The 15,000-nt window shown below is 37.2% G+C and overlaps 1 protein-coding gene across 1 annotated transcript in view; it reads right to left on the bottom strand.

The window, feature by feature from the left end:
* ADK (adenosine kinase) overlaps positions 1 to 15,000 on the bottom strand; it is a 154,429-nt gene that overhangs the window by 43,514 nt on the left and 95,915 nt on the right. Inside the window, exon 4 of the mRNA XM_010014982.1 lies at positions 4,117 to 4,152. Coding sequence (XP_010013284.1) covers positions 4,117 to 4,152 — 36 coding nt within the window. The remainder of the gene's footprint in view (positions 1 to 4,116; positions 4,153 to 15,000) is intronic.

The following is a 15,000-nucleotide window of genomic DNA, read 5'->3' as shown; positions in this document are numbered from 1 at the left end:
GGGAAAGAGGACCCTGAGGAAAAAGTTACTGAAGTAATATGGTGAAGGATGAACTAGACAGTGAAAGAAAGTAAAAAGTACACATATTTTCAGCAAGAATTCAACATACAGTAAGCATGCAACAGTAGAAGGAAGGTATTTAGGGGGAAAAAAAAGCACAATTTTTAAAAAAGCAGATTTTTCAAAACAGAGTGGTTTGGAGACTTGTGTCTGATTGTGCGGACTTTGAAAGTAACTGAATAGCATCTTCTGTGAGAATTTGGTCATTTTTAGCCAAAATCACTTTTCTATACTAAATGTTTTCAAAGGAAGAAAATAAAATAGACCTTATATAGCTAAAGAGCTGCAGCCTCTGTATTGAGGCGTCTTTAACTTTTCCACAATATCTCTCCACCTTATCATTATGTTGTATTTTATGTGACATTTTATAATATGTGAATATTTACAGTTTAAGACTGTGGAAGTACCATGCCCCTCATTTCATTGTCAGGCAAGCATCATGAAATGTTGTCATCTCCTGTTTCTGTTCAGAATACATAATATTTCCAAATAGCTGAAATGAATATTTTTTTGCATTGACATGTACTTGCACACTTACCAAGACTTTCTTACACATCCTGTATCTACAAACATGCTTGGATGGTAAGACTGCAATGGTTTGTGGTCCTAAAGCTTCCCTAGCATGTCCCAAATTCACAGGATACTCAAACATATCCAGTTACATACTTGAATCTAAGGTAAAAAAGCTGACATACAAATCTCACAAAAGCATTTGTGTCTATTGATGCTGCACCTGGGAAACCCTGCATGTGGCATTCATCACAGCAAGTGGAATAGATGTATGTAAAGAAAGTACATCAGATATCCCAGGACCAGAGAGTGGTATGTGAAAAACTGCTAGTCACGCTATGTCTTCTGATCTTTGCCTCTGAACAGATATACAATAGCTGGAACTACCATATCCCTGACCTAAACAAGCATAAATCCATTGAAAACAGTGGACCTGTGCAGCGCACTTCATTAACTTGAAGACCTAAATCTGGTCCAGGATTCCAAAACTCTCTTATTTGGTTCCCCAATTAATACATACTTTGGAGGAGACCTCTGCCTCTAACATGAAAAATTATTTTGCATGGCAGCTGCTACTAACCCCTTAGATACCTACTGTTCCATTCACTTCATTTTACTTCTTGTGTTGACAACCAGAACTGAACCCTAAATTTTATATTAAAGTAGGGTTTTATTTTTCTAATTCCTAAATAGAATAAATGGCAAGTTACCACTTTGTAAAAACAAAACCTCATAAACCTTTGTCCTGGCAATTTTGTTATTTGAAACACACTACAAACATCCAATCAAAATACACTGATAACCATTCTCCCACTTCAAGGGGAACCAAGTCCAAGGGTTCCCTAGGATAAAAAGTGTGCCTACTATGATGGATTACTGAGATGACTGTAACATACAATTACGATGAAGCACTGTCTTCAGACAGTGAATTTACCATTTATTTAATAATTTTAAAATGTCATAGAACAAAAAATTCAGAAAAAAGGAAACACCGATGCACTCCAGGAAGAGACTGCATCAAAAGTAATGTTCTACTTTTGATATTACAGATAAGTGTTGGTCCAGGAGATAAAATGAAGCAAATAATGGTCTTCAAATATCATGATTGATTTTACAAAAATACCCTGTATTTCAGCAAAGTACAACGGAAAACTAACTTTTGGTAAGGTGAAGCACAAAAATAAAAATTCCTGTGAATGTGGTTTCTCTTACGAATTAAAAAAAACAGATTTGTGTCATGGAAGTTCTCTCCTGCCTATGACAAGATTTTATTTCTTCAGAAAAGGTGTATTTTTAGCTGAAGAGTTGAAGTTGACTTGATTGTACTTTTTTTTTTTTTCCTTGAAAATTGTTTCAGATATACTTAACTCAACCCATGTTTAAAAGATGCATTTAGTCCACAGAAAGTGTTGAAATTACTCAGAGGTAGAAAAGGAGATGATTAAAAAAAAAAAAAAAAAAACCAGCAGCCAGTCACAACTGATTTTCTGTGCTAAAATACTTCTGATTATTTTTGTTAAAAACCAAAATTCTTTCCAGGCTGCACTTCAAATTCAGCTACCAGCAACTTTTCATCACTTCTATGATAAATTTCCTCTCGATTTTTGCCCTGGTCACTTGAGTTCTTTCTTTTACTTTTCCATGTTTTGCCAGCTTTCTAATCTCAATATAAATCACAGAATCAATTTGACAAGCTTTTGAGAGTTCCTGGAAATTTTTCTTCTTTTTCATTGAAAGGCTAATTTGAAACTCTGGAAGTTTTTTGTAAGATGCTTTATTAGTAGTATGATTTGTTTGGTTTTTTTTTTATTTCCACAGCACAATGGGAAAACAAGATTGTGGACACTTATCAAGTTTTACACATCTCTGTCAGTAAACCTGACATGTGAGTTGTTGCCAAGCAAGGGGGTAATAAGAGATAAGATCATAATCATTGTGCACTTTACTGATATGCTGTAATCAAATGTGGCAGATTTAGGATGTTCAGAAGGAACTGTGCTAAAATCTCTAAGCAAGCACTAATGGAAAGGTTAATACGATGGTAGTTAGCAGACACCAGCAAAAGCAGTTTGTCACTAGAACTGAATTTAAACCAGGCACATTCAAAGTCTTTAGCTCAAGGGGGCAATAAAAATATAGAATGGGTAGACTTAATACACTACTTCCTTTCTTTTTTATTGTCTAGCTACCAGAGGGTACCAATAATTTGTTATGCTTCATATTATATTTGGAGGCATCTGTGAAATTCATTCACTTGATAGAATAAACTCAAAGTGCATTTTTATGCTAACTCTACGGATTATACAAATGAACATTGACAGTGATAAAAAGTCTTGATTTCTACAAAGCAGCCACATGAATTTGGGAAACATAAAATGAAATGGGACAGCCCACAGTTTTAATATCTAAAACACTGATGGCATTGATGTACCTGCTGGTGTACGGTTCTAAAGAAATCTAAATTGTAGAACAAAAGCTGTCAGTCTTTCCCTCTTTTTTATATGCAGCCATCCACACACCAAAGTGGCACGTTCTTAAAGCGATGCAGTTTGAATTGCGCGGCTTCTATTATTTATGCAAAATGGGTGTTGAGCAGTCAAACTCCTATCTATTCTTTTACACTGCAAACAGATCAATTAAGGTGGATCTACTGAAAAAACATGTAAAAGGGTTTATGTGTGTTCAGTTCTGCAGTGTAGATTTCAGCAAGATCGCTTACTATCTGCAAAATTAGCACAACCGTTGTCACATTAATTACAGTATTTAAAACCTGCCTATTTGAATTCAGGAATTAGAGACCAATAGATGATAGATCTCCAGATTAAGCTATGTGAATTTAGCCAATGGGAGATACTATTCAATTAATACCTCAAGAAGATGAAATCAAAAGCTCTGAAAATCACTGTAAAATCATCAGTGTTTACTTCAAGACACTAGAGGATCATACATTTTTAGAGCACAGATGGAAAACACCAACTCGAATATGTTTTGAAACACAAATTCCACACTACCCCTTCAAAAAGAAGCTGTTTGTAGAAGCACGGTTTACATTAATCAGTACCTAACAATTTTATATACCACCTTTCTAAAATTCATTTGCATAATGATAATCCGCATATGGCAGGGTTTAAGTTATTTAAGCGGTGTTATATTTCACTATTTAGTCTTGCTTCACCACTGCTTTAGCAGTGAATCCTTATGGAGTGTAATGCAGCTAATGAGGTAGCTTTTTAACTGAACAAACTGACAGGTCCCATATCTGCAGAGGCAGCTTGAAACCGTGCCCAACCTCTCGGCTTCCCAAGAGGCTTTTCAAAATTCAATAAATAACATCTGTAGGCGATGTTGGGTGCAGACCTAGCAGAGTGCGTCATAACACTGAGCTGGCAGAACAAAGAAACCATGACGACTGCCAAGTTTCCATGGCAACCGCTGCGAGGCTTGGAGAGTATAATAGCACATCAATCATTGTCCAAAAGAACTTCATTATCAGCAAGAAAAAAACCCGTTAGGATCTGTTTAGTGTGCAATTGTGGGTTAACTCACCTCAAAGCCTTGCTCTCTAGCAAAAGTGGCAGCTTCCTGAAATAATAAAAAAAGAACAGTTAATTATAAAGTGCTAGATAATGAAGAAATAACACATTTTGAAACTCATTCAGCCAGTTCTCTTTTTATGCGATTATCTCAATATACCCATATACAGTTGTTCAGTTCTGATAGCTGCACCAAAAGCTTCCCCCTCCTTCCCTCAAGCCCAACAACAGTACAATGTCAACACATTTCACAAGTTCAAATAAAGAAGGTACAGTATGTTTTTTCCAGGCGAGCCTGGAAAGTTACTTCTGGAGATAGGAGTTGGACTAGGAAACCACTACTTCAAACCCAGACAAACATCCTTCAGACATATTTTTAATTGAAATTGCATCATATCTTCACTTACGTACAGCACTTCATGGGATTCAGGTTATCAAGTAACTTTAAAAAAATCATTTGTCATCTACAGTGCATTAGAAAAACAGGATCACAAAATGTGCTCAAGCCCTTGTGGTGGAATCAGATGAGCATTTTAAAATACTCTGATGTTTAATCACTACTTTAGGCAATTTAATTATGTTCTTTTCCTGAAAGAACAGAAGAAACATCAGGGTATCAGAATGTCCTCATCTCTTATTTATATTAATTGGAGCAATTAAAATCTGTTTTGAAATAAAAGCAAGGAGACAGAAGACAATAGCAATGTTTTCCCCGTACTCACTTTCTACCTTAACATTGCAAGCATTTAAGAAAACCCTGAAAGTCTTTATGTTTCCACTTGCATTCTTCCAGATTATCTTTGCCAAGTGTTATTAATAGAGGGCTAAGTCCTGAGCCAAAATGGTGAGCTGATCCAACAAAACAGAAATAACTACCGCACCAAACCATTTAAGTCCAGTGTCCCTACGATAGTTTTTAGTCCTGCAGAAAATACATACTTGTGTACCTATTATGATCTGCCAATTTGGGGGCAGCACAGGAATTTGAAGTGGGTACAACTGATTATAACAACAGTAAGTTGAGGTTAATAAAATGTGATAAGCTGAAAAGCACAACTCCTCAGGCTGCTTCACTGCAAAAACATAAGGCTGACCGGGTTAGCCTTAGCTGATGTTGACAGAAAAACTGAATCATGGTCCTGACAATTGGGTGCGGGCAAGGTTAGCCACTTTGACAATTTACTTACAATTGAATTCCTTCTTGTACATCACACAGCCAATGACATTTGCTAGCCTGGCTGTCGAGAAGGAGTATAGGGTTCAAAGATACCATGCAGTGTTTTCCTAAACCAGCATGTGATTAACAAAGCCTACGCTCATATGAAAAAAGGAGTCTGCATGCTTCCACTCTAAAGTGATGCACTTACAATGAACTGCAACACAATCAAGAAAGCCTCAAACGGGACTGGGACACAGAAAAAACACCAAAATAAGAGAAATAAGGGAGTGATAAGGGAGCAGAGAATAAGTAAATGGGCTAAAAATTACGTACTGTAGCCAAATTACTTCTTTAACCTCAGGTTTTTGGTCATGCAATTGAAATCGGAAGTTACACTGATCTGTCCTAAGGGGATTTCTTTAATGTCCCAGTGCAGCAGGACATTAACATCTGTGTTAAACTATTGTTTAGCCAGGAAACTGGACACCAGTACATGAAATAAAAACTATTCCAGTTAAGTAGTGTTTCCTTATGTGGGAGATTTTAAGAGAATTCATCTTAATTTTCTGTGCTGGAGCACCCATGCACAGCACATGTGGTTTGAAAGACCTGGCCCTCCTACAAGAAAGGATAAATGATTGCACATTTGTTAAAAAGTATCTCTTCTTTGGATTTTCCTGTTAGAGCATCATCTTTTAGTCTGGTCTGCTGCCTGGCTGCATGAATAATGGTAGCTAGCATACAATCATAGATTTTCCTGCAGTTGACCTCTAATCTAAGGGTGTCTGAATGCGCCAAAGAACAACAGCAATCTTAATTTTCTTCTCCTATCAACCGAACCTCAGAAAAACTCCCGAGCAGCTTCTTTCAGCAAGGGTTGTGCCTACAGCCCCCTAAGAATCAGCCTCTCTCAGAATTACATCCCTTTCAGAATTAAGGCCCTTTCAGTAAAAGAGATAATAAACCTCAAAACATGCACTTGGAGACTACAGTTTGGTGTTTGCAAAATGGTGAGAAATGTGAGGCAGGCCCTGAATGCCAGGGACAGTTCAAAGTAAATTAACCAGACAAAAGCGATGAGAACCTTTTAGTATCTATTCACAATAACAGTGAGAACAGGAAACAAGCAGAACCCATCTGTGCAGCCCTAGGGCACCTCATACTGAGCTTCACATCTCTAATAAAGTAGTCAGGTTAAAATCTAAGTGGCTGTAACATGTGGAGGCTGCTAGGGTTACAACGGCCAGCCGGGGCGTTCCCTGATGCAGGTGATAATCAGTATGATAATCACTATGTTTACAGGCTTTCCATTTTATATCTGACATTGGAAATCACGAAGAAGGAGGGATTAAGGAAATAAACAACCTACACAGAAGCTTTACTGCTCCCCAGAGAATGCAGCATTTTCATTCATGCGTGACATGCGACAACAGCAAGGCAAAACAGCGACAGAACAGAATTTTCTTAGGAGGCTTCATTTCACATGAGGAGTTCTTTCAGTTTTGATAAACTTTAGACATTATTCATTCATTACTCCAACTCAGCATTTTCAGAGCTATTTTCCATTATTGCTTACAACAGAACATCTTATTTCATAAAACCCTCCCACCCACCTTTTTACTCTTTTCACCCAAGAGTACTAAACATTATTTCATATTAAAAACTCACACTCCTTTTTTTACTTCTTCTGTAGAATCTTTTTACTAACCACAACAGTGAATTTACTGCTGTACCACCTAAGGTAAAAATGGCATTTGTTATTAGTTATGAAACATTATTTGGCTCGTGCAGGAAAAAAAATAAAAATCCTAAGTACAGTCATGCTGAAAAAACCCTATGTACAGCGTTATTTAATGGGAGTAACACTATGTCACCAAAGTTAACACACGCCCTCTCTTTGTACAATAGTGAGCAGTTTACACAGGAAAGCGAGATAATTTAAAGAGATAACAATAAAAAAGACAACTTCCCTTAGTACTGGCCTTGCTGTTATGTTAGAACTCACTTGCTAGCTGAAAACTATTTCCATTCTTGCATGTATTTTATTGCTGTTGGAGTCCCAGCATTCAGTAAATGGAGCTATAATCTACACTGGGGCTGATTTTAACAGGACTTGTTAAAATTCTGAGGCCTTTTATCACCAGCAATACAAACTATTTGTTTACAAGTAAACAGAAACATACCCTCCAAACACAGAATCTATTAGCATCTGCATTCCTAGGAGTATTCGCTAGCCCCCTGTGTTATAAGAATTTTATGATTATAGAGTTAAGATGCAATAATTGCACATTCGGTTTGCCATGACACACGGAAGGCACAGTATATATTAATTATTCTCAACACATCCAAATTTATTTTTTTTTTTTGTTGGTACCAGGATTTTATGATGACTTGATCAAATTATAGCCAAAATTGTACCAACATGCATATAGGGTTAAAATTAATTCATGTAGGCCAACATAAAACTCATGCAGTTGCATTGAACAGCATTTAAAACCCTGTATTGCCAAAATTAGCTGACAAAGACTGTTTCAAAAGCCTCAACAACACTATTATCTACAATATGCATTTTAACCTTTATATGGAGAAAAGGAGCACTGTAAACTAAATTTGCATTTCATTGCTGAAATCAACATTATCTCATAAAGAAATGATAAAACAGCAGGACAGCAATGATACCCTTGCACACTGAATGCATTTCCCGTAATTATACAAGAAAGCAAATGCAGGGGACACTGAAGCTAATCCCTCCCCTGCCATCTTTCTTGATAGAGGAAACATCTCACAGAATAACCTAATCTCACATATTACAGTACTACCCTGTGCAGTTCTCTAATTCTCTATTTTTCCTTGGGGGGTTGGAAACAGAAGGAAAAAAACCCACCAAAACAACCCCTGGATTTGATTCCCTTCTTCAAATTGGGAGATTAGTGGCAGGTTTTGAGGGAGTTCTTATTGCCATAACTGTAAACTTCCTGACTTACCCAAAATAATCCCCAAGCAAGCCCTATTCGCATTTTCAGGAATATCATCCTCTTTCTCTGCATAACAAATCTGTGACTCAGTGGGTACAGCCCAGCCCATGAATCTGTGTAATCTTAAACCAGCACACGTAAATACAGCATGTATAGCTGCAGGGAAAGATCCTTACAGTACTGTGCAGTGCAGAGTGCACAACAAAAATAAGGGAATAAAAAAGCAAATTTGAGTGGACTCATCACTGAGAAACTGTAAATGACTATGAGGACCATCCACTTAGTGTCTGCATTTGATGGAACCATTCATGCTGGTACCAGTCACGACTGATTATAACTTGAATAGTACTTCCGTCACTATGCCTTATGAGACATTTTAAACTGCTGAATCTAACTGCGAAATCTTCTAAAAATCAATCTTAAACATTTCCTTCCTTGCATACAGCTCACAAGGATGAATTGTTAGTTTTCATCCATTTATATTGTTTCATTGAACACATTAAAGGCTACGATTATCTCGCTCAGATAATTCCCTTTTTCTTCAGTATAATTATTTAGTACTATCCATCCCACTCATGAGTTCATCTCCAATCCTGATATAACTTTGTGTTCTTTGTATCTTCTCTTGCTTTCCTACAGATTGTCTTGTTTGCAGCAACAAAGCTAGCTTCACAAATCTCTAACATTAAAACCCTGTTATCTAAATGAAATGGGTGGCAACAAAGTAAATGAGCAAATGGGGATATAGGGAAGACTTTCATGCTAGTGATGCACACTGGCACCCACAACTTTATTCTGCAAAAGACTGACTCAAATAATCGAAGTTGGTTTATATTGACAATCTTCTTTCTTAGAGTCAGGTGCTGAAGATCTGTATTTGTGAAATAGACATTTTTATTCATGGTTTCCTAAAGGACAGTTTACTTGTAAAAATCTCTAAACCAAAACACTAACCCCAACAACCAACCAACCATTCATATATTATTGGTCTCACTACACTACAGAGACATGAAATTCTTCTGCTTTATTGTAATTACAAACACGTGCAGTTCATCTTTCTTTAGGTAGGCGTATTTGTCCTTCTTATCTGCCTATAGCTTTTGTCACCTTTCCCTGTCCCTAACAAAGAGCTTTCTTCTAAAATTCTGTGCTTTTAGAGCTATACGGTTAGTTTTATATACTCCATAGGTACTGAGAACCTCTGATTTCAGCAGTACCTGTTGCGCCTAGTAATTCTGAATATAGGCCAATAAAAGACACCTTTTATTACAACCTCCCTCCTTTTTTGGTCAGGAGATTAAGTAATGAAGAATGACTTATCAAGATCACCATGTGCCCTGCTTTTGGTATTTTCTTCATAAACCACTCATTACAGTGCAAGAGCTAAGCTAGTTTTGAAGTGGGGGGGAAGGATAGTGAGCTGTGCCATGCCATGTTTCCTACCCTTCCAGCTCCAGCCCAGTTTACACTAAATATGATGTTGGAAACGAGGCTTAAGGCACAGACAGGACAACAGATTTTCAATTGCTGCCTTTGAATTATAACAAAGACATCATACATACATCTATTAACTTCATGACGCATTTACTGGGGTGTTCTTATATCAAACCCAGATATTCAATGCAGCCCACAAATGTGTAGTAATACAACCTGTCTTTATACTCCTCTTTCCTGTGTATGCTATGGACAAGCTAAGTTATATCTGATTTTATTGTCTGTCCCAATTTTAATTGAGAAAATAGATGCATATATATACATACACATATGTATAATAGCAGATCCACAGTTCTTAAAATGATGAATTAACAGCATGCAAAAACTAGGATGACTTTCATGTTATGCAAATAGTGGTGGTGTCAAAGCTGTGGTAATGATAAATACGACCTACCTAAGGAATCAGAGGTAGAAACTGCTGAAGACTACCTGATGATCAGTTGAAAATCTGATTTCAACAAATGGCCACTATTATTCTGTTATTTGAAATGAATGGATGGAAAGTTCCAGCTGGATCACTAACCTTTAATGCCAACAGTATATTTATTATGGTTAGTGGTAAGATACATATGTTCTTCTTCAATTCAGCCTAAATAGTTATCAGCAGTTACTCAAAACCCTGTAGATTGTCCTACCTAGCCTTTTATGTCATGGTAGTCTGATTTAGACAGGCATTACTTTAAGGTCAACTATTATCACATTTCACCATATAAAAGCAATACAAGCTCATACGACCGTATTAAAAAATGGCTATGCATAAAGGTATTCAGGGTTCAGGAGGTAAATGTGATCTTATCCTTTCTCTTTTTCCTTTTCTTCCCTGCAAAGACAGTTGATTTAATATGGGTCACGTGACAGTTTGGGAAACGTAAGTCAGAACCACCCAGCATATTTACTGAAACAAATGTCTAGCTGGTGAAATTCTGCTACAGCTGATAAAGTTTGAGCTATACTTGGGGATGTGTTACATGGATGTAATGCTTCAGTATTATTTTTGTTTGACAGGCACAGAAGACTAACCCTTGATTTGGTCAGTAGTGTATGTCAGTTCATGTTTCAGAGAAGATCAATAAAAGTGGTCACAGAATGGACAGCCCCTGCACACAGCTTGAGAATCAAAACTGAGAATCAGCAGCATCTGAGCAAGTATCTACCCCTCGCTGGTTGTAACTGAAGAAAGCACAGCTGGCATCAACTGCACGGGCAGATTATCACAAAGGAACACTGAAGTGTTTTTTTCCCCTCTACTTTTCCCATGAGCTGTGCCAGACCCCCAAAATTGCTTTTCTTCATAAAGGATAGCAAGAGTTCATATCATATCCTAAAATCCTATTCCAGCTTGCTCTGTAGTACTAAAGATACTGGTCAATACATCTACACTGCCTTGACCCAGTAGGGGAAAATCTAAAACAATAATAGTCAGTTCAAGTGAATAATCAGAACAAGTACAAATACCATATGGGGTTAAATTTGTAATGTTCAGAGGGGGTTCTGGCAGAGCACCGGAGGGTTTTGTCTGAAAAGCTTAGTGTGAGAAGAACTGAGAAAGAAACATACTTCCTATCCTGCTTGGGTTCACCCTGAGGCATCTGTATCACGTTCAATTCATTAATATTCAAGTTATTTATCCTCCTATTCAGATTATTACCAGAACTATAGTTCCTGCTAGAATCTTCCATGGAACAAATCACCCTGAGTCAGACCTTAATGCCATTACAGGGTGTGCAACAGCTGCAGCAGTGAAATGCCTCTGAGCCATTCTGAAATTTTATGATGGATAAAGCGCTATTACTTATAACTCTACCTCACATTCTTATCTAAAGGACTGAACTACCTATGACACTATATGTGTGAGTCTCTCTTCATACATTATAAGCATCAAATTAGTGAATGATACTTTCTTACACAGCCTCTCTATTCAAATGCATCTCTATCTATCTTAAAAATAGATGCATCATAATCAAAAGAAGAAGGACCCCTTCCTTAATAATCACTGAATCAATAGAACATAAGAAAAATGAAAACAAGTATCTTAAATTTAATTTAATAGCTAGAAGACTTTTATACACATATAAAAAAATAAAAGATGTGTGTGGTCTTTTGAAGTCTTTAATACTGCTCATTAGATGCTCTTAGTGCTAACTTTCTGGCTGAAGGATGACAAACAAATAAAAGATTGCATCATTTTCAAAAAGGACTTCTATGATTGCAACCACTCAGACCTGCCTGAAATCACTGACAAGATATTCTCATCTAGCAATTTCAGATGAAAAGAATAAATCAGATACTTCACTAAAAGTGCTGAGATCCAGCAGAACTTGTCTCTAGGCCAGCTAAAAGGTTAACACATTTTAGCACTGAAATTGAGTTGGTTTATATACTTTATTTGGTATGATGTCATGCACAGCCATTTAGAATTATAACTAAGGCTATAGTATTGGGAACCCTGTAAAGAGCAATCATTGCATAACACACTTCATGCGCTAGGCTTGCACTGCTTGTTAACTCCAGCAAGAAAATAAAATTGCTCACTGCAACCTCCAGCAATAACATTAACTTTTTAACTGATCTTAATATTATACATTTTACTCTTTCAATGAAATTTTAACAGTTGACTTAAAGATTCTTACTGGAGTTTGTTGTGCTGTTTAATACTAATTTGAAGATCCGTTTATCTGTGCTCAAAATATGAATATTCAAGATACATTTTTTTCTGGTATTTTCAGTTTTAGCTGCTGCAGCTACTTTATGGAAGGAAAACCACAGTTCTCAGTCTGTATTTGTGGCTTTCACAATATGTCATTGCACGGAAAAACAAAATTTCAATCTGATCACAGTTAGGTCACTGTGGTCCTGACTGAAGAACATGAGCTTATCTAATTCCAGATGTGACTAAGGCACTATTTGTCATCTTGGACAAAGTGCTAATTTCTTGCACATTTTTTTTTTTAAGATCCATAAAAGTTAGAATTTACCTGCTTCTGACTATTGACTGTTTCAGGATGAGTTGTTTTTTGTTTCTTTTCTAAGAGAAGCCAACCTGAACCTGACATGGGTTAAGATAGAGCAGAGACTGAAAGAAATCCATTAATGAAATTAGAGGGATCACAAACTCCAACATATTTTAAAGAGGTATTAAAAAAATCACAGAGTGATTGAAGTTGGAAGGGGCTTCTGAACATCATCTAGTCCAACTCCACTCCTCAAGCAGCATCAGCTGCAACAGGTTACCCAGGGCCTCTGCATTTTGAGTATCTCCAAGGATGGAGATTCCACTGGAAAATCTGTTCCAGCATTTGACCACCCTTGCAGTAAACGTTTTTTCTTATGCTTAAGTGGAAGTTCATCTAGTTGAATTTCTGTCTGTTGCCTCTTCTCCTTTCACTAGACACTACTGTGAAGAGCCTGGCTCCATTTTATTTACTACCTCTCATTAGGTATTTATATGCCTTGGTGAGATCCCCCTGAGCCACATCTTCTTGAGGCTCTCAGTTTCCTCATATGACAGATGCTCCTAGCCCTCAATCATCTTTATGGCTCTTTGCTGGTATCACTTCAGTAAGTCTATATCTTTGTTGTGCTGGGAAGCCCAGAACTGGACCGAGGATTTCAGATGTGTCTCACTGATTCTGAGTGAAAGGATCATCACCCTCCACCAGTGGGCAATGCTCTTCCTAATATGGCCAAGGATGCTGCTGGCCACCTTTGCTGTGAGGGCATGTTGCTGGCTCAAATCCATCTTCTTTTCCCACTGGAATACTGAGGTCCATTTTTGCAGAGCTGCTATCCAGCCAGCTGTTTACCAGCCTGTCTTGGGATCAGCATTCCTCCCCAGGTAGAAGGACCTTCCATTTTCCTTTGTTGAACTTCATGAGATTCCCATCCACTCATTTCTCCAGACTGCCAAGGCCTTTGAAATTTGGTATTAAAATTTGCTTTAAGACAGTACCTACTGACTGTAAGCACGGGATAAAATCCACACTGGGCCTCGGCAGACAAGGGAAGACTTTTTCAAAGACTTACTGATGTGTGCAGAAATGCCAGATGACTATCAGGATGGAAAAGAAACAGCTAAAGAAACCAAACAAATAACTACTGCCACACAGCAGGTGAGGATTGTCACGAACTACAAATGAATCAGAACAAGCTGCTCTGACAAATAAGCAGTATCTCTCAAAGACTTGGAAAAACCCTCCATCCAGCTGGCCAAAGGAGTGCTAGTATCAGTACAGCACACCAAAGATGAAGAAAACATGGAAGTCCATTAACATCTTGACCACTGAACTTCATGTGGGTTATAATCTGCTTGGCAGCAGATATTCAAATTATCTATAACCAATCGCTTCATGCATTCAAATCACTCTCATTTAATTATAATTGCTTTTTCCTTTAAAAGTTGGCTTAGGTAAAAAAACAATCCTATCCGTTGGTTTTGTTACTATGACTTCAGAGATGAAAGTGATTTTTTTTCAAGAAGTAGGGTTCAGAATTCCTATGACAGAAGGCAAACTATACGCTTCCTCAGCACTCCTTTCTACTTTCAAGACACCACATTCACCAAAAAAAAAAAAAGGAAAACGATAGAGTAAGATGCAAAAAAGAATATAAAATGATGTATGAATATGCATGAATTCCTACAGAAAAAAATATCAAAATTAAATGATGTAATTATGGAAAATTACATTCCTCCATCAAAGATCAGTAATCTTTTACCTAATACATAACAGCATAATTATGACAACAACTTATTTGTTGGAAGTGCATAGTTTAGCAATGCACTACTACACGGATAACTGTATGCAAACTCCTTTCTCTCACTGCGATCATTTGGTTTAAGATGCACTGGATATGCAGCAGTAATACTGGTAAGAAGCTGAATCCATACTGGTTTTGTCTGTTAGGCATTTGCCTTCCCTGTTACGTCAACTTTATGTTCACAAATACACAAGACCTTCCCAAATGCATATGTAGCTTGACAAACCAGAGGCGATGTCCTTCTCTGAAACCTGTATTTCGGTCTTCTATGTGCACCCATTTTCCAAACCATTTCTGATTAAATCAATGGTTTTCAGAAGCATTTTTATTCACTATACCTCTAACTAAAAAAACCAACCCAATACTGCAATAGAATCACAGCCACTGAAATACCACAACTTACCAGCACTTTCAAGTTTTCTGAGCACTTGAAGGTTATGAAGACATATAGCTATTGTTTGAGACATACTGGTTAAATCACCATTCATGTTAAATAGCACTGAGGTATCTTCTT

Source organism: Nestor notabilis, unplaced genomic scaffold, assembly GCF_000696875.1.
Source record: "Nestor notabilis isolate BGI_N333 unplaced genomic scaffold, ASM69687v1 scaffold5980, whole genome shotgun sequence".
In the NCBI taxonomy this organism is placed as follows: domain Eukaryota; kingdom Metazoa; phylum Chordata; class Aves; order Psittaciformes; family Psittacidae; genus Nestor; species Nestor notabilis.
This window is presented reverse-complemented; position numbering and strand designations above follow the sequence as displayed.